General features: G+C 40.8%; 1 protein-coding gene and 1 long non-coding RNA gene across 2 annotated transcripts in view; both read right to left on the reverse strand.

Moving 5' to 3' along the window:
• The window catches only part of LOC139741556 (ribonuclease 3-like), a 42,633-nt gene extending 34,033 nt beyond the window's left edge, over nt 1-8,600 (reverse strand). Inside the window, exons 1-6 of the mRNA XM_071652132.1 lie at nt 8,584-8,600; nt 8,231-8,419; nt 6,848-7,055; nt 5,592-5,739; nt 2,377-2,537; nt 305-472 (exon numbers count right to left, since the gene is read on the reverse strand). Coding sequence (XP_071508233.1) covers nt 305-472; nt 2,377-2,537; nt 5,592-5,739; nt 6,848-7,055; nt 8,231-8,419; nt 8,584-8,600 — 891 coding nt within the window. The remainder of the gene's footprint in view (nt 1-304; nt 473-2,376; nt 2,538-5,591; nt 5,740-6,847; nt 7,056-8,230; nt 8,420-8,583) is intronic.
• Nucleotides 8,601-10,611: 2,011 nt separating this feature from the next.
• On the reverse strand, nt 10,612-19,318 carry LOC139741554 (uncharacterized). Its single transcript, XR_011711629.1, has 3 exons — nt 18,924-19,318; nt 15,105-15,300; nt 10,612-10,668 (listed from the first exon to the last, which is right to left on the reverse strand). It is a non-coding gene; the product is annotated as an uncharacterized lncRNA (long non-coding RNA).
• Nucleotides 19,319-19,628: the final 310 nt, after the last annotated feature.

Here is a 19,628-nt window from a genome sequence, read left to right on the forward strand (position 1 = left end):
TCATCAGAGCTGCTCATAGTCTTTATGCATACTTACTGTAAAAGTGGAATTTTTCTTGGTGTTGAAATTTTTTCGCATTTCGCGCAACCAGAAACTAACGCGAAAATAAAGCATGCGAATATTTTTCCTTGCCATATGTTCCTGTACTTTGTGTATTGATTCTGCGGAATTAAAAACACGCAAAATTCTTCTTACTGGCCAAGTTCAAAAAATTAGTTGCGCAAAAACATCCACTTTTACAGAAGTTGGGAGGGGGAATAAAATTAACTGCAAACTAGTGTAACATGTTCCTAGAGAATCTTACCAAGAAGTTTGCTGTTGGAGAGACAGTGACTCGATAGTGGTGGAGCCGAGAGGCATTGTTAGAGTGTGGGTCACAGCAAAGTATTGGCCCCTCCCCTGGGTAAATGTTGTGGGTAATCCCTGTCTTCTGCTGCTTCAAACTGCACTTACACAGGGGACCGTCATTCATCTATAGAAACAAGAGTAAACCACTTGTCCATGACTATCCAGTCAAACGGCATGAATGAAAAACTTGCAAACATTAAGTACCCTAGAAACTGTCTACATTATTTCATTCTTATGGGTTTGTATTTAAGAGATAAACAAACAAAACAAGGCAAGTGCCAAAATGTGTCTCGCCCATTCGCGTATAAGATATTGTTTTTCTAACTCCCAGAAGTTCATTGACCCCACTTATGACCTTTGACCTTGAAGTGACCTTCAACTCCCCAAGGGAAACCAGCCAAGTTTGGTCACAAACGGACATATGGATCAAAAGTTATGAGCCATAATCTAAATGCTCCGTAAAAACGTAACATTGGACCCTTAAAGTTTGTTGACCCCTGTCTGTGACCTTTGACCTTGTGATGGACTTCAACTCCCCAAGGGACATCTACCATCCAAGTTTGGTCACAAACGGACATAAACATCAAAAGTTACGAGCCATAATTGAAACGTACCACAAAAACATAACACTATGCCCTAAAACTTTGTTGACCCCTGTCTGTGACCTTTGATCTTGTGATGACCTTCAACTCCAAAAGGGACATCCACTATCCAAGTTTGGTCACAAACGGACACAGGGATCAAAAGTTATGAGCCGTAATCAAAACGCACCTTAAAAACTTAAATGCGCATAGTCCCGGTAGTGTAGAGGGCGCTGTTGATGATACTGCCGATCACCGTTAACATTGATACAGAGATTGCCAAAGTTGAACTGTCATCAAGAGTTAAAGTGCATAGGTGTTGCAAAGTAACATTGCCTTTGTTGTCTTTTCTGCTCATCACCCAGTCTGTAGTACTAGCCAGGGTGCGTGCATATGTGCTTCTTATTATGACATCACAAAAGAAGTATGCTAAAGCTGTCATCCCCCCAGCCGAATCATGAGCAGAACTGTGATCGGACCACTGACTACAGTGGATCGGACTTCTTTGGACTCGGGGAAATGGGTCACAGCGTAAGCGCTAAAGAGGAGTCGATAGCGAAGCTCTCTATAGGAAACTTGCGCCGTGCGCCCGCTTACGGATTTGACTAAACCACAGGGACCATGTGTCTTTAACATTGGGGCCTAAAAGTTTGCTGACCCCTGTATGTGACCTTTGACCTTGTGGTGATCTTCAACTCCCCAAGGGACATCTACCATCCAAGTTTGGTCACAAACGGACATAAACATCAAAAGCTATGAGCCATAATCGAAATGCGCCATAAAAACTTAACATTGGGCCCTAAAGTTCATTGACCCCTGCCTGTAACCTTTGACCTTGAGGTGACCTTCATGTTTGGTATTCAAAAAATGTGTCATTTTGTACAACCAAACCTCCAATTTTGATTGAAATTGAAGTCCTCAGTAGAGAGTTATTCAAGTTTTTGTAGCGTTACAGACGGACGAAGGACGGACAGAATTCATTCAATTGTTCATTCATTTATTTATTTACCTATTTCTTGGTGGGGGATAAAGACATTACAGTTAGCACAGTCACACATTTGCCATTTGCACATTTGCCTGTACATCAACAGAGACTTAACAAAAATTTCTTTTTCTTTTCCTTCCTTTTTATCAAGAAATATGGGCATTTCTTTAATTTCCTTCTGATTGCAGTCGGCTTAAAATATGCAGGTCCAATTTTACCTGCAAGATGTCACATCATAATTTTGACTGTGGTGATATACCTTTGTAGAGCTCCACAAATAGACTGAGGTTATTGGCTGTTTAAATATTCCAGTGCTATATAAATTCATACAGTGCAACTACTTGAGGTACAAGGTCTTTCTGGAGGAGCACATTCTTTCAGTGGAGAGTGGTTTGCTAGGTCCAACAAACTTGACTTAGGACCATCCACTACACACAAGTGCAATGGCATGACATGACTGACCTCTCCTGGTTCATTGAACCAAAGGTTTTCTGCCAGTCGCCAGGGGTGATCAGCTCGGTTTTTCATGCAGGCAAAGCGGTAATCAAACTCCTTGTCCTCCTCTCCAGATGACACCTCAGACTCAGAGTCACTCTCACTGCTTTCACTGTCTGAGTGGTGATCTGCAACAGGTTAAATGATTTGACCAGTCCAACATTACAAACATAGCAAACCACCATAGCATCAACAACTATGACACCCTTTCAGGAATACTACATAGCACATCTTATTACACATTACTGCAGGGAAACATATGTTGTATATGTAAATTTTGAAACAAGCCCCTTTGGACAGCTTTAATGCTTTAAGTGCCATGGTGTAAACCCTATGGCCCGTATTCTACTGTAGACCAAGGTTTAAACCCATTTTAGACTCACCTATGGTTTAGCTAGACCCGAGGTTTAATTTTGTATTCTGCTAGCGAGGTTTAGTTAAACCCAAGTCTATTTCGGGTTTAAATTAAACCCGAAATAGTCTTGGGTCAAGCCACCATGGTGCCCTCTATGGAAGAAGAAATTCTCCCTCTCTGAGTACTTTTCTCTCCACAAATCCACTTAAATTTATTATTGGCAGTGTATCAGCCACATGAGCGTGACTTTCTTGGATTTTGAATAGTTTTTACGGGTATTTATGTCGAATAAGGGCATGCTGTATTTTTGCTTGCGACGACTCGTGAAGCACTGTGCATATACTGTACAGTTTGTGTACGTGTGCGACGCATATCACAGGATACATGGTAAGCGTATAGCGTAGCACTATTATATTCTTGGCTAGCTAGCTTTGAATGCTCAGTACCAGCAGATCCATCGCGCCGCGCCGGCCGGCGGCACGGTTGCTGTGTGCGCTGGATGGGACATGGCTTTTTATGTCGATTGAATCGTGAATTCGGAATGGACTGGCAATTGATCAAACCAGGGCTTTGAGGTAGGAAATTGAATAAAAGCTTTTCTCTTAAGATTGTCAGTTAATAAAAATGGAAACCATTCTAAAATTTAGAAATAGATCTAGATCTACTATCAACCCTGTCTCGATATTAGAAGTAACGTTAGATTTTACCTACCGTACCACACTAACCTAACTTTTAATAGATCTAACGTTATAGTCCTTACGTTACAATAATGTACTCTAGCGTTTAATAGCTATTCGAATAGGTTCTAACGTTACTAACGTTAGTAGGACCCCACTCCTAGTCCTAACGTTAGTCCTACAATCTAGGTTTTCGATCTAGTCTACTAGAAGTATCTACGCCAAATCGACCTCATCTGCAGGCTCTACCCTCTAGTCCTACGTTGAGTTCTTGGTCTAGTCTTCAGATTATTTTCATCGTAAAGTTTAGACTAACGTATCTATGTAATACTAGGTAGTAGTAGTATTTCTAACATTTAGATCTCGAGTCTCTTCTAAGTGTACAAGTAGATCTAGTACGTAGTTAGGCGTATCTCGTGTGTACACGCGTGTGGCCGGCAAGCTAGCTGCTGTACGTATCCAGGCAGCCACTCGTTTTGTGCCATTGGCTTTGATCTGTGTGCTGGTACCCTTACCAGTCATCGTTAGACTCGATTTAAACTCGAAATAAACCTCCTCCTGGGTAGGTTTAATTTAAACCCAATTTAGACCACAGCTGGACTTAGTAGAATACAAATTAAACCTTGGTTTAAACCTGGGTCTAAACTGGTGGTTTAAACCCAGGTTTAAACCCCAAAAACCCACTTTAGACCCAAGCGTGGGTTTAAACTCGGGTCTAAGTTTTTAGCAGAATACGGGCCTATGTGTTACATTATTCTGAGACAGAAATGCAATCACGCTGTGGGAAAACGTAGACTGGTTTTCAAATCTATGTAACTTTTTCTAGATTTTTGATACCTTCAACATGTAATAAGCAAAGTTGGAGAGAATATGCCATGCTTTGCTTTGATGCAAATTGTATAGAAAATCTATGATAGTTTTTCTTCTAAATGACTAGTAGCTACATTATCATAGAGACATGACTTTTGCTCACAAAACAGAGACAGAAACTTAGAATTTATTCACAAATCCAGCAGGGAACACAGCTTGACAGTCCATCACAACATAAAATGCAGGCTACATGTGACAGGTATGGAATCGGAGAAATGCTTTCGTTGCATCGTGGCAGCTGGTGATTTATCAATTGGTTAGTGCAGGTTTAAGCATTTGAATGGAATATGTGAACTTTGCACGCCATCGACTGAGACGGGCATGTGAACATGGCACATAAAGAGTTCAGCTGGAACCTAAATAATTTTTCATTTTTGTCAAGTTTGGTATGTTTACACAGGAAATTTTGCACCTCATGAAGATATTCCCATTTTTGTCTACTACATGTAATAACGATCCTGAGCGAGATATTATGTTTAAGATTTGGCAAAAATATGAGTCGTCAAATGATCTACTTTCACTAAGGATATTGGCCTGATTTTGATGACGTCCCAAATGGCCTAAGATCTCTGCCAACCAGCTGTGTGCTCTTTAAGGCCAGCTGGCATGCCCCTGGCTTCCTACAGTTTGTGCAGTGTAGCTTGACCCAAATGTATTGCTTAAAAGAAATGGAAGACAGCATTCTCCACCTGAGCTATGAAGTGGAAACCAACAAAGTGCAGGAACGAGGAGACAATACTGAGTCAAGATCCTTAATTTGGATGGTGGATTACCAACCTGTCCGTTCTCTGTTGACGGGGCAAAAAGAATCTCATTTAGGGGCATTAAAGGCACTCAGAGAATTGCGGAAGGAACAGGTTAACACGGATATGATACTACCTTAGCACCAATTCACGTAAGCATAGGTTGCTGTGAAAATATGTAGTTCACTTGTGATGTCACTAAAAAGGCAATATGCTGCAATGAAAGCACTCAGATGCACAGAATGAAGGCTTGTTGTTATTTGAAAGAAAAAAGAGAGAGAAAAATGGCGCCCTATAAAACAAATAATTTGCCCCAAGAAGGCTTACATTTCTTTATTTATTCTCTACACGGTAATAGTCCTGCTAGATTCACATCTAGTACGTTCTCAGATTTTGCTAAAGGTATCATTTGCCAATTTTATGATTCTCATGATACTTTAGTCTGATGTATGTTAAGTTTGACACTGAATTACATGCACACACCAGATGAAAAGAAAGAACAAATTTACACTATCTATCTGGATACATGTAACTCACGTGAGTGGACATGCCAGTGAAGTTCTGGCTTCTTCGTCTCTGGCTGTGGCTGGGCAGACCGTACCTTGGGCCCCCTCTCAACGATGTCCTGCCGAAACCGTTTGAGCAAGTCTTTCAGTTTGCTGGCTGCACAAACAGTGCTTCCATTCTGAAAACAGCACAGAATGTAGTAACAGTCACATCTATTTGCTAAAATTTTACACAAAATTGCAGATGGTAGAAGTTTATCAAAATCACACACACACACACACACACAAAAAAAAATCAGTGGGGTCTAAGATGTTCATGTTTTCATCGGAGTGATATTGCGAATTAGCTATGAGGATAACATTTTCAACTCACAACTCTCTGGGCACTACTACTAGTATGTTGTGGACTGATAATTCGGCAACTACAACTCTTTCTAATTAATCATAGCGAGGTTATTGCAATACAGCAAAACTTTGCTGAAAAGGATGCCATTTTTGCATTGGGCTCTCGGTCAAAAAGGGAACTTTGGGAAGATGTGTGTGCACTTTATTGAGACTGGTGAGGTCATGACATCATCACTTTATTCAATCGCAGACATGGTTGCCAATAACATCATAGCTGCATGAAAATATGTTTGACTTGTTTGACATACCTTTATATCTTACAGCCAACTTGAACATGGTGTGGAATCATACTTTACAATCTAAAGGCACAAAGTATTTCATACACAACATATCACACAAATCAATTGAAATTTCAAGGTGAATTTGGAGGAAATTTTAGTCTGTATGTATACACATTCATGATAATTTTACACTTGAAATGAATTTATTACAGATACTTCATCTCATAACAGGTTTATGTCAGCCTTTTGTGTTTGTATCACATGTTTGTGCATGCATTTGCTTTGCTATAGAAATAAAATATACTGTATACGCTGTTATTTTCGTGAATGACGAGGTCATAGACATTTTCGCGAGATGTTGTTTTTCGTGAATCGACGCTGACGCTTACGTTAATGCGCTATTGGCAAAGCGCATGAAGACATGTTAGCAAGTTGTTATATTTGTGATCCAACTGCGAAATTCGCAAAAATTAAACCCTTGCAAAAATGACAGCTTACAGTATCAGAGTTTGGCAAGCCCCAAAATGTAAACAACACAGGATTGTCTTCTCGTGTGTAAAAATCTTTTGTGATAAAATGTATTTCACTGAAGAAATTTTTTTATGTTTTCACTTTAAGATGGAGAAAATGACAATTAAGTCAGGAAATTAAATCGTCTCACCACTTGATCAGCTGGAGCTGTGGAGTAGAAATTCTCTCTAGGAGAGCACTGAATCCAGGGTGCATTATCTGCATCCATCCCTTCCTGATCAGAGTCATCCATAGGCTCCAGGGAAGATTCCCGGTCGGGCAGCTGCTCTGCTTCTTCCTTCATCTTGCGCTCCAGGTCATTCCAGCGCTGCGAGGGCTTGCTTGGGTCTGGTGGTGGCCTTCACATGAAGAATATTTGATGTTTGAAACAGGAATGAGGAACAACACAGTCACAATTCATTGTAAATTCCTTAACAGAATGACATATGAGGAAGAGAGATATGCAATAGTACCATGTGCATGGAGTCCTTATTGGCAGCTCTTTGGCAAAAAGAGATTCTAGAAAGAGAAGAGAGAAGGAGGACAGCAACATACAAGTTTGTGTAGGGATGGTGTAAGTAAGGTACACAGTGACAGTCAAAGGGCAGTAGTGAGCTGGAGTTGGTTTCAAATCTTTTTTGAAAGAAATGAGGTCTTGAATAGGGTTTGTTTCACATGCCTGAAAACTTCCAATTAGGGGTAGTGTGCAGCTTCTTGGCGTTTCTACCAATTACTCCAAATATACTTATAATACTGTGCATGCTTTGCTGTAAAGCATGCCGAGCTGTACACTTTACGCAGGACATTTTGGCCCATCAGTCATGTGCTGCATGTTCGTCACTAATGCTGCTTTCCTAGCTTCCCTTCCAATAGTCTGCAATATCAGGTAATTTTGATGGTGTTCCTTCCAAAAGTTTGTAATCAATGGGAGTCAAAATCTGAACTCATTTCCATCCATGAAGGGGGTGTCTCTAAGAATCTGGAACAAGCATGTGTATGGCTGTAAGTGGGTTGGGGGTGGGGTGGGTGAGTTAAGGTTGAACTGATAGAGATGAGGATTCCCCCGTCAGGCAGCTGCTCCACCATTTCTCCCTATGTCGCTTCCCTCCTTCCCTCTTCTCTTTCTATGGTCTTCTGTTGCTAAACAACAATCCTTTCAAGGACTACACATGCATGCTGTTATCCCAAACCTTTCATTTACACAATCATGCAATTTTTCAAACACAGGAAAATAAACATGCATCACATTGTACTTTATGCAAGTGTGATTGTCTGCAGCATTTGAAATATAACTTCTGGCTGTGTATGATTTGTTAGCTCCCCCCATATTTGTTAAGTGAATCATTCATTTACTCTTCAAATCTTGATAATAATCAAGAGTCTTTGAATGGTCCCCTGAGTTTGTTAGCATCCTTGACGGATACAATCTTGATCTTAATTCACAGGTCTTAACCTACCACACAAGACCATTTCTCATCACATACCTTGGTATCTTACATTACTTTACACTGGTCACAAAAAGACATGTACTCACCCACTATGCCTCTTTTCTTCTCTTCTTACAAAGGATTCCCTCACACTTGGAGATCTCTCTCGACGTCTGTCACATCTTGATGGACTACGAGATCTTCTGTGTCTATGGTAACGACTGTGGTCAGATATCCTGTGGTCATCTTGTCTTCTATGAGGACTCCTGCTTCTAGCTGATTTCTCATGTTTGTCTCTGAGGGAAGATATATCAGTTATTTACTACCTTCAGTAATGTACCCTATTAAAAGTATCTAATAGTGCCTCTGTAACCTGCCCCACAAATCACTGAATGTGCATGAAATTTCCATTAGAGAGCACGAGTATAATAAACTTACAGGAGTCTTGATTTGTGCTTACAGTACGTACGCAGACATATTTATTTCTTACCCTGATGGTGATCTTGATCTCCGACCTTCCCTGTGTGAAAGTGCTTCATGTTCTCTCCTGGGATTGCTTGTATTTCCTCTTTCTCTGAATTCCCTGTCTCGTCCTCTTGACTCTGAGTCTCGACGTCTACCTGACGTTTCTTTAACTCGGTCTCTATCTCTATCTCTCTCCCTGCTTCTGTGTCTATCACTGTCTCTGTCTCTGCCTCTATCACTTCTATGTTGTCTGTGTCTTTCACGGTCTCTGGGTGTATCACTAGCTCCATCCAAGAATCTATCATTATCTCTGCCTCTATCTCTGCATGTTTCATCTTGCCGGCTTCTCAGTCTCTCATCCCTGTTTGAAAAAACAAAAAACAAAAGTCAAATCAGATATCTACTTGTTCATCTGCTATTAGAAATATGAATATGGAAATTTGTCTGCTCCTTGTCCACTTGCGATCAGTTGCACCTTACAAATAGTGCCTAGTTATTTGAAAATGATGAAGTACACAAATGTGTTTTGTAGCACACCACATCAAACACAATACAAGGCATATCATTTCACTTTATGACACACGACAATAGTTGGGCAATGATTTATAACAATATCACAAATTACCTGTGTTACTAAACATGCATTACCACATAAAATAATATGGGAAAGATGCTGACTGTGTTGCATTATTGCCTATTTGTTACCATCTAAAGCGTCAGATAGAAGATGATGTAGCAAAGGACAAGATTCTGCCAGTGAGCAGGTCAATATTAAATTACATGTAATATTGACTGGAAGGGAGAATATTTTCATGTCACATTGGCTGCCCTTGAGGGCACATTGTAATTTATTGCTCAAGCTATTACAATGCTGAAATAGCTGAAGGTGAATTACATTATACACAATGGTCCTACAAAAGGCAGTCAATCTGCCCTCCTGAATGGCAGTTCAGTATTAACTAATATTACTTCTGCATTGAATGACAGACTTTATTCCTCAATTTGTATTTCTCCATCACTAAGAAATGCAAACCTTGAAGTGCAAGTGTTCACAAAATGTCAGAATGAGAATGTTTGATGTGCATTGTAATGTCACAAGTCAGTCTATGAGACTGTACTTTTTAATGCATTTAACTGGAGGGATCTCTTGTGTAATTTTGTATGACAAGTTAGCATGCTAAACATTATAAACGTGACACAGATGCATTCAAGGGGCTTCTGAACAGTTACATGGTTTTTCACAGAAACATTGCAGTAGAGTGGATGAGGCTCTGTGTCTTTAAGCAGGAGGACCAGGGTTCAAAACCCGTTTGGAATATAATAATCTCAGACAAGAATTTTTGTTTCAACTACAGTCCGACCTCTCCTATCTGGACATGCCAGGACTGGTGCTCACACGAATAAGAGAATTGGCGGGATATGGGAGACTCCATGTGTGAAGTGAAAAATTCTTCCCATTCTCATCGAGAGCCAAACTTGACTCACTGAACCCTTCCACGCCTCCCTGTGATATCACTAATTAATGTGGTTTCTCCTACTAATCATATGTTCCTAACCTTTCTGGTGAGATGGTCCTTCTCTCAAAAGATCCTGGTCTGTTTCTGTCTCCAAGCCCAGGATCTGTCTGCTGGTGATGAGGGTGTGGTTGTGACAGAGAATGTGACGCTTCAATTTGAGTACTCTGAGCCGAGAGGTAGGAATGCCCTGCATCAGTTCTACCCATTTGGGGCCCAGCTGAGAGAGGCTGAGCCTGCTGGTGGTGGCGCTCAAACCTCCTTTGTTGAGGTTGGTGAGCCTGGAGACCTGTTCTAGCAGGCATCTGAGGACAGAAACTAGAGATATTCTCTCCACGCTGAGGTGACAAGGGAGGCATGTTTATCACATCACATCCCCCACCCTGACGTGGAAACGATCCTTGTGAAGAGAAACCTGTAAATTGAGTGTTTGGGAGTGAAGGTGGATGGGTAAAGGAGTGTTGTGGGGGTGGAGCTGTATGAAATGGAGGTCTTGGTGGATAATTTGGGTGAAATTGCTGGTCATCTCCTTGGATTGGTCGCTGCTCTCTCCAGTTTTCAAAATTCTGAAATTGAAATTTTTATTAAACCATATTATTTGACAAAGAAATGTTATGACTTCACACAATGGGTCTACATGAATCTGTCTGAAATCTATATTAATCAATAAAACCATTTAAAAACTCTCAAGAACTATGTTCAGGACTGAAATGAAAGAGATGGTCAATATACAGTAAATGTGTCTACAGACTAACCTGGTTTGCATGTGCAATGCATACTTTATTAGCAAATTAAAGATTAATGCAAGGTCACATGAAGGTCAAATGTCATGGAAAGGTCAAGTACAAATGTGTACTTTTTATGGTAGTGAATGTCATTCATGTGATAAATTTATATTTGTGCCTATGTTCAATATAGTTGCTCTCAGCATAGTTTGATTTGCTCTTGGAGTGCTGTTAAATTTTTGCTTTTTTAAAATAAATAATGAAACAAAGTATGATACAAACAGTAACAAATTCAATGGATGCAAAAAGATAATGAGAATTTAGAATATGAATACTCGCAAAAATATTGTGAGAAACCCACATGGCCAGAAAATTTAGCATATTTGTAGACCACAAACTGAATCAGCAAGAAATTGAAATGATTAAAACTAGTGACCGTATGATGAAATTTCAAAAGTTGATTCAGCTTGAATTACTTGATATGTATACCAAATTCATCTTGTTTCATCATTCAGTTTCCATGACCAAGTGGGGACCCCCCCTCCCCAACCCCACTCCCTTCTTGGCTGTCTTTAAAAATTGGAAACATTCATTTCTATAGTATATTGATTCAGGGAATATCTCTTTGTTGAACACCCATACACTAGATATGTGACCGTGCATCACAAAACAAACTAGAAATGTCGCTATGGCGACTGATGCTTCCGCCATAAGGCATGATTCTCCCAATAGGCGTATAGTACAATGTCTTCACAATGTGTGATCCATGACAGTTTCACATAACTGGCAAAATATTGAAATGACAGGTTTGTCAGAAATGTCTTGAACTGGGTTTGCTATAATTTTCTAAGAGTGCAGGTACACATATTTGGGGAATTGAGAATTTTTACTTGAATTCTGACAGACCTTTTTATAAGTTTATGCATTGATTAATTTCCAAGGTATGAAGAAAGAGTGTAATGACGGTACAAAACAGATTTTTAATTGTTTTTATTTTTATTTTCATTTTTATTTTTTTTTTATTTATTTTTTTTTTTTTTTTTTTTTGGGGGGGGGGGGGCATTGAAACCTGGCCTTTGACCCTTAACCTTTGACCTTTGACCTTCTGGCTGGAAGTTTCCCAGAGAATCTCCATTAGGTAATGCATGTATTAAGTCTTGAAACTAATAATGCAAACATGCTAGTATATGAGGGAAATAGTAAAATTTTGAGGAGTTGACCTTGACCTTTGACCCCCTGAATATTGACCCATGACCCCTAAATTCCCTAGATAATCCCTGCCAGTCAGTACATGCGTGTGTACCAAGTTCCACAAAGATACATTGAATCATTTGCGAGAAAAGTGATATTGCAACATTTTCACCTAACCTTTGACCTTTTGACCTTTGATCTTATGACATGAAACTCTCTCTGGAGAATCTTTACGCAGTAGTACATGTTCACACCAAGTTTCAAGAAAATACCTTTGGGCATTGCATAGATATGGGGGAAATTGCAACATTTGTAGCATTTGACCTTGACCTTTTGACCTTTGACCTCTTGCCAATGTCACTAAAATCTACTCAACTAATTGTCCCATCATACATCATCCTTGGACCAAGTTTGGTGAAAGCTGCTTCATCCAGTTTTGAGTTATCACGTAAACAGATAAATTTTAGGATTTGACCTTGATCTTTGACCTTTGACCTCTGTCCGATATCACTGAAAAACTAATCAAGTAATTGTCCCATCATACATAATCCTCCAACAAAGTTTGGTGAAATTTGCTCCATCCAGTCTTGAGTTATCGCGTAAACGGATACAATTTCATGATTTGACCTTGACCTTTGACCTCTAGCTGATTTCACCCAAAATCTAATCAAATAATTACCCCATCATACTTCATACTTGGACCAAGTTTGGTAAAATTCCAATAAATATTACTCAAGTTATCGCGTAAACGAAAGCGGACGGACGTACGGACGGACGGACAACCCGAAAACATAATGCCTCCGGCACCACTTCGTGGCGGAGGCATAACAAAAAGTCACACCCCTTGGTTTTACGTGAGGACTCAAGAAAGGTGAAATGGGTGAACTGAGTCAATTTTGAGTTTTCCACATTTTCTAAAAGAGCTATTCTTCTTCTACATTATTTTTGAGTTTTGGATCATAAATTGAATGGGAAAGTGGGTTTTCAGCAGTTTTTTCTACAACCCCTTTTTTGTTGGGAGTATTGTGATCAGGTTTTTCTTAGAGGCCCCTTTCATTTCTTGAAAATCCTTTGACCCCTCTTCACTTTCAACTCTAATAACGTTTGAAAGGATGATGCTACTGCTTTGAAAGTTGACATTTATCATGGTCAGAATGTGAAAACAGACCATCCTCAAATTTAGCTTAATATGATAATCCCTTGATTGTTAGTGCTACAGTGGTTAACATCATGTTTTTTGTACCATTCGTGGCACAGGTAGCACAGCTTAATAAAGATTAAGCACTTTAATAGACCCTGTACTTCAGATCCTCTGTTCTCAGTTCACACTTTCCAGAGTGTGTACTTTCTTCCAGTAACAGATTAAGAGAATCCATTTGACTTGAATTATGCATCATTTTAAAGCTTAAAATCTGCTCTTTCAGAATCTGCCCTTAACTAAAAATCCATGTCTGGCGACTTTTGTTTGTTTTGTGGTGCAGGGTCACATATTAAATCATGCTAAAAAATAAACAAAACAAACAAAACAACTCATTAGTCATTGGGAACCCAACAATGATGGCATCATTTGAGGTAAACGAAGATAAACAAAAATTACAGTAAGAAAGGACAGCAAAAAGAAACAAGAGACCCGCGGGTCTAGCGCTCACCTGAGTATCGCAAGTTCACCTTTCACGCAGTCACTAACCTAAATTATTCACAGCTCTACCAAAATTTGACCAGGCATTCTCAAGTAGAAGATGAAAATGTACAATAAAGGCCCAATTTTTTTTAAGATTCCTTAATTTGGGGGGATTGGGGCCCCCTGGGGCCCTCTGGGTGGGGCATGGTGCCCATTTTGATAAATTGAGATCCTGACCCCCTAGGGATGCTACCTGCCACGTTTGACAAAAATCCATCATGAGGTTTTCAGGAAGAAGATGAAAATGTACAATTCAGGCCCCCATTTGGACCCTTCCAACCACCCCCCCCCCCCCCCCCCCCACCCAAGAGGGGCACCCCTGGATCTCCTATGAACAAACTTGAAACTACAGTCATTAATGTACTCACTCATAGTATTATCTCAGCTCTATAACTTCTGATTCTAGAGAAGATTTATAAAGATTCCTTCATTTGGGGGGTTTGGGACCCCTGGGGGCCCCCTGGGTGGGGCATGGTGCCCATTTTAACAAATTGAGATCCTAACCCCCTAGGGATGCTACCTGCCAAGTTTGGTGAAAATGGGTCATGGGGTTCTCAAGAAGACGATAAAAATGTACAATTTAGGCCCCATTAGGACCCCTCCTCACCCCCTCCCCTGGGTCCCAAGGGGGGCACCCCTGATTCTGCCATGAACAAACTTGAAACTACAGTCATCAATGTACTAACTCATAGTATTAACTAAGCACTATCACTTCTGGTTCTAGAGAAGAAGATTTTTGCAGAATCCTTAATTTTGGGGGGCTTGGGCCCCCTGAGGGCCCCCTGGGTGGGGCATGGTGCCCATTTTAACAAATTGAGTTCCTAACCCCCTAGGGATGCTACCTGCCAAGTTTGGTGAAAATGGGTCATGGGGTTCTCAAGAAGAAGATGAAAATGTACAATTTAGGCCCCATTAGAACCCTTCCCCACCCCCCTCCCCTGGGTCCCAAGGGGGGCACCCCTGATTCTGCCATGAACAAACTTGAAACTACAGTCATCAATGTACTAACTCATAGTATTAACTTAGCTCTATCACTTCTGGTTCTAGAGAAGAAGATTTTTACAGATTCCTTAATTTTGGGGGATTTGGGCCCCCCTGGGGGCCCCCTGGGTGGGGCATGGTGCCCATTTTAACAAATTGAGTTCCTAACCCCCTAGGGATGCTACCTGCCAAGTTTGATGAAAATCGGTCTTGGGGTTTTCAAGAAGAAGATGAAAATGTAAAAAGTTTACGCACGACGCACGACGCACGACGGACGACGGACGACGGACGACGGACGACGGACGACGGACAACGGACGACGCACGACGGACGCCGGACGAAGGGCGAAAAAAAATAGGGGAAAAGAAAAAAGCAAAAAGTAGTTTGAAGAAATCTGAAAATAACAGAGCACTCAAATATTTACTTGAGGTGGGCAAGGCAAGGGTGGATCTTGTTGTGGTACACCAGGAGCATGGTAAGACCCAGGGCCATGATGGCCAAATCTAGGAGCTGGTGGTCCAACACCAGGATGGAATCCATAACGTCCCTGTTGAGGGTTCAGAAGCCGTGGAGGTAAGGGTCCACGGAATCCCGGCCTTGGTGGTGCGTGAGGGTGCATTCTGGCATTTATAACGATAAATACAAGAAATAATTCTTCATCATACCTTGTTCATTAAAAAGATAAATAACTGGTAACATTTTTTCTCTTTTTTTTTTGGTTTTGTTTGTTGCATAAACTAAGGATAGAAGAAATTGACAAATTCATGTATCAATCATGAAACACTGCTCTTGGTTTACTCCCAAATCAAATAAGCCCCCATTTACATATTCAACATTGTATCCAGTACATGCCAATGAAAACTGCCAATACACTAGAGGAGAATGAAACCACACCAATTCATTAAAAAAAGAAAAAAAAGCAAACTTCTGACTCGGCGAACTTCTTCTGGCCAGTGTCCCCTGTACCTCCTGCAGTCTTTTGGAGTATATTATCAATAGTATCTGTTCAAGCATGGTATACTCTCAGATCACCAACATGCGTTTCATAAAGCAAGATCTTACACAACACAATGAAAAGTGACTGACCATGAGCTGACTAAAAATCTAGTCTATGATAAACTTACACCAGATATGGTTATCCTCGACTTTGAATTAAGGCTTTTGACATTATGCCTCACCAGCAACTGCTCATGCCAGCCGCTCAAGCTGTCTCAATGAAGGAGTACGATCAGGCAAAACTACATTAACTTTAGCAGAGTACGTTGTTTTGCCCAAAGCTGCGTACTTTTTGATTTTGCCTGACCAATAGACACCGATAGTCACTTTAAGAGCTACATATATCTCAAGTTAAGTAGTTCTGCCTGCTCAATGACATCATTTTTACCCCAAAACTTAAGTTGATATTTGAAAATTTTATTATAAAAATGGCAAAGAGTTATAACATATTTTACATATTAAGCATGATGTTATAAAAACGCAATAAGCAAACCCCCCCCCCAAAAAAAAAAAAAAAAAAAACGGCCGAAAAAAGACTTCCTCTGGCTTCACAGAATCCCCTCAATCACCCATCATACATTGTATGTCTATGGAGGAGGGGACCCATCAAAAGTCCCCCACTTCCCCCCCCCCAAAAAAAAAAAAAATAAAAAGATCTAAAAGCTCCTCTGGACAGACAGAATTTTTTGGCTGCGTACTACGGTTGCATTATCCATTTACTCCATTTGGCATAATATATGGCTACAGTAGTAACTGATCTGTGGGAATCAGTGGGAATGCTGGGGAATGATTGTTCCAATAAGTGTGGGATTCAATATATATTTATTGTTGTGTGAAAATTATTTGTTTCAGAATGGTCTCATATTCAAGCAATGAGCAGTTTAATCGCCCGTCGCTGTACAGGCATGCTAACCTGGAAACATTAAACTGCACATTACTTGAATATGAGACCATTCCGACGCAAATAATTTTCACACAACAATAGATACGTAATGTACTCTTAAATGAATCCCACAAGGATTGGAACAATCATCCCCCAGCATTCCCACTGATCAGTTACTAGCCATCCCTTTAATGTTAAGGTAACGTTAAAAGTTAATATTTAGAGCTAGGTAGGGCTGCACACTTGTCCATTTTTTTTTTTCTACTGGTCTAGCCCGAGCAGACGCCGTGCCCCTAACTAACCGCACCAAACCCCAACACGTACACGTACTGTGTCGTTACTAGTTACAGTGCCCCAGCGCCAGGATTAGGAACAGGTGTCCCCAAGCACCGGGCGGTACAGCACAGCCGGTCTGCATCTGGGCAATTGTGCACTATAAGGACCTATATTATCGGTACCTCATTCGCCATATATGCAAAAGAGATATCCCATGAACCACCAGTGCACAATTGCACAATCTGTATGATTTAGCTAGAAAAATGTCCAAGAAGACACGTTCATGCTAATTTGTTGAGGAGCACTACGTGTGGAAAGACTGGGTCTGGCTTCACGATCCCCTCCTTATACAGACCGAAGGCAATGATGCTGGCTCTTGTGGGGATGCGCTGCCAGCGGTCGCGCACACATCAAATGTTACGATAAACCACATTTCAGACAGCTCTTTTACATTCAAACAAGCTTGACATGACATGACACATTATGCAGCAATATTTGGGGTAACTTTCTCACATTGTGCAAATGAAATACTCACAGTAACTAGGTTATATCGCAGAAATTTGTATCCATATCGCAACATCACCATTCGCTAGCAGTAAGTCGCCATTTTGAATCTGTTAGCCAATCACATGCGAGAAAGTGTTTTAATAAAAAACATGTAGAAATCTACCTCGCCTGTGATTGGCTCGTGGATCCATATGTTGAAGAGCTGTTACGCCCGCTGGTAGCTGCATCTTTTTTCATGAAAATTCTACAAAAATGTTGGATATATCATTAATCTGGGAAGTGGAATGCATACTTGAAATGTTGATTTTGCTAATAAGACCTACAAGCTTAAATTTGCCGACCTAGGGCTGTGAATTAGACTCAATCGAGAAGAGTGAGGTACCGTACGCATACCTCACCCAATTCTCCATAGCTAGAGACAGTGCCAGTGCAGTGCAGTGGTTAAGAGCTTCCCCACAGCAACGTATATGGTAGCCCTACTACATATCGACCACCTTCTTTTAAACCGACCGCGTATAATTCGCGCACTGAACACTTAGTACACACTTCTCTGCGCGCAAAGCACATAAAAATGGATTGGCTTTGAATGCTAGATGAGGATGGTGTGGGAAAACGCGATAATTCACTGTTCATTGATAGTTTTAATCAAGGACAACATTTCGAATGAATATTTTTTCCGAATCGTAATGACAGCACAATGTAATGTCTATGGAAGTTTCTAAAAGGCTTCTAAAAAGCTTCGTACAACATGGTGTTCAATACAACTCGGTTTGCGTGCATTGTCAATGCAAAAACAGCGGTCGATCCTAATATTACGGACGCGATTTACCGCGGGGAGCTGAAACGAGGCCACGCAAGTTCGTCGATCGGCGATACTTTTGCACTGAAACTCCGAATCGAAAAGGGAGCAACGGCATTTGATAGAGCTGGATTTTCTCAATCACGTAGGTCAAGTTTTTTTACGTGAATTTCAGTGTTAAATATTCTTATCAAGCAAATAAACATTAGGTGGTCGACGAGTAGTACGAACTAGTAGGTCCAACCCTACTACCAACTTCTGTATGTCTACGGAGGAGAGCGATAACGTCAAAAAAATAAAAGACTCCGGACAGACGGATCTTTCTGTCTAGGTTGTGTAAATCATAGTTAATCATTAGAAAATTCTACTTTACTGGCCCAACCCTGCCCTGTACCCGTCTGTCAGACCAGTGGCAGTGCCATGGGCTAGATACAGACCAGGTCGACCGCCGGACAAGGGCCTTGTCATTTGTTGTGCAGCGTTGTCAACGGTTGTTTTTACTTTTCATTGAATCATACTCATAGACGATAGTTTAGGTCATATTGACATATATCTAAGTCCTAAATTCACATGTGCCAGCTTCAGCAGCACGATGTCGTTACAAATCTTTGAATACGAGCATTTTGTATTCCTCAAGAATGATTTTTTTAATGTTTTGGTTATCAGGTCATAACATGACCAAAACATAGTGCCAATGATCATGATGATAACGTGTTAATCCACCTATTGATTGTGGGCATCTTCGGCAAGACAAGACAAGACATTCTCTGTGAGAATCTCACCCAGAAGAAGGCAGTGGTGCAGGTGCAGTCGCTCAGTTGCAGTTCGTACGTAACTCGCGTTTGCGAGAGATGAAGAGGCCGAGTCGCTAGTAAATGAGAGCCGGTACGCTACACCACGGGCACGGGGCACGTCTGGTGGGTGTAATCTTCGTGCATGCTCGCTGACGCCTACTGTACTGGTATCGGAACGTGCCCAATCCTGAACAATAGAGTTTTAGAGGCTATCTGCGACCCACCCCACGGGACGCTCGTCAGGTTCTCCGACAAAAACGGAGGGAGGAAAAGAAGAAGAAGAAGGGTCGGTACAGTGTACTTCAATCTAAGATCCTCGTTTGGCTCCAGATGGAACGGTGACGGAGGAGTATTTTGAAGAAGAAGAAGAAATAGATCCTGCACATACACTCTGTATGTCGTATGTAGGGACGGTAAAGGCTACGGTCGTATCACAGTTACAGTAGTTTTTCTATGGTATCCTTAAGTTTCCGCTTTCTAATAACAATTGCCTTCCTCAATGTAGTGGTTGTATTATCATCATGATTAAAAAAACCTCCAGAGCAGTTGTGCCTTGAGATTTCTTGTTAAATGTGATGCTTTCTGTGTTTGTTTGTGTATGTTGTGTGTGGTGATATGAAGTGAAATTCAAATAAAGAACATCATTAAAAAGTGTGTGGGTGCATTCTCGTATCTCCGATCTTCTTTCTCTAA

This window comes from Diadema antillarum, unplaced genomic scaffold (genome assembly GCF_040938485.1).
Source record: "Diadema antillarum isolate AM-2024a unplaced genomic scaffold, OU_Dant_1.0 seq00000933_RagTag, whole genome shotgun sequence".
In the NCBI taxonomy this organism is placed as follows: domain Eukaryota; kingdom Metazoa; phylum Echinodermata; class Echinoidea; order Diadematoida; family Diadematidae; genus Diadema; species Diadema antillarum.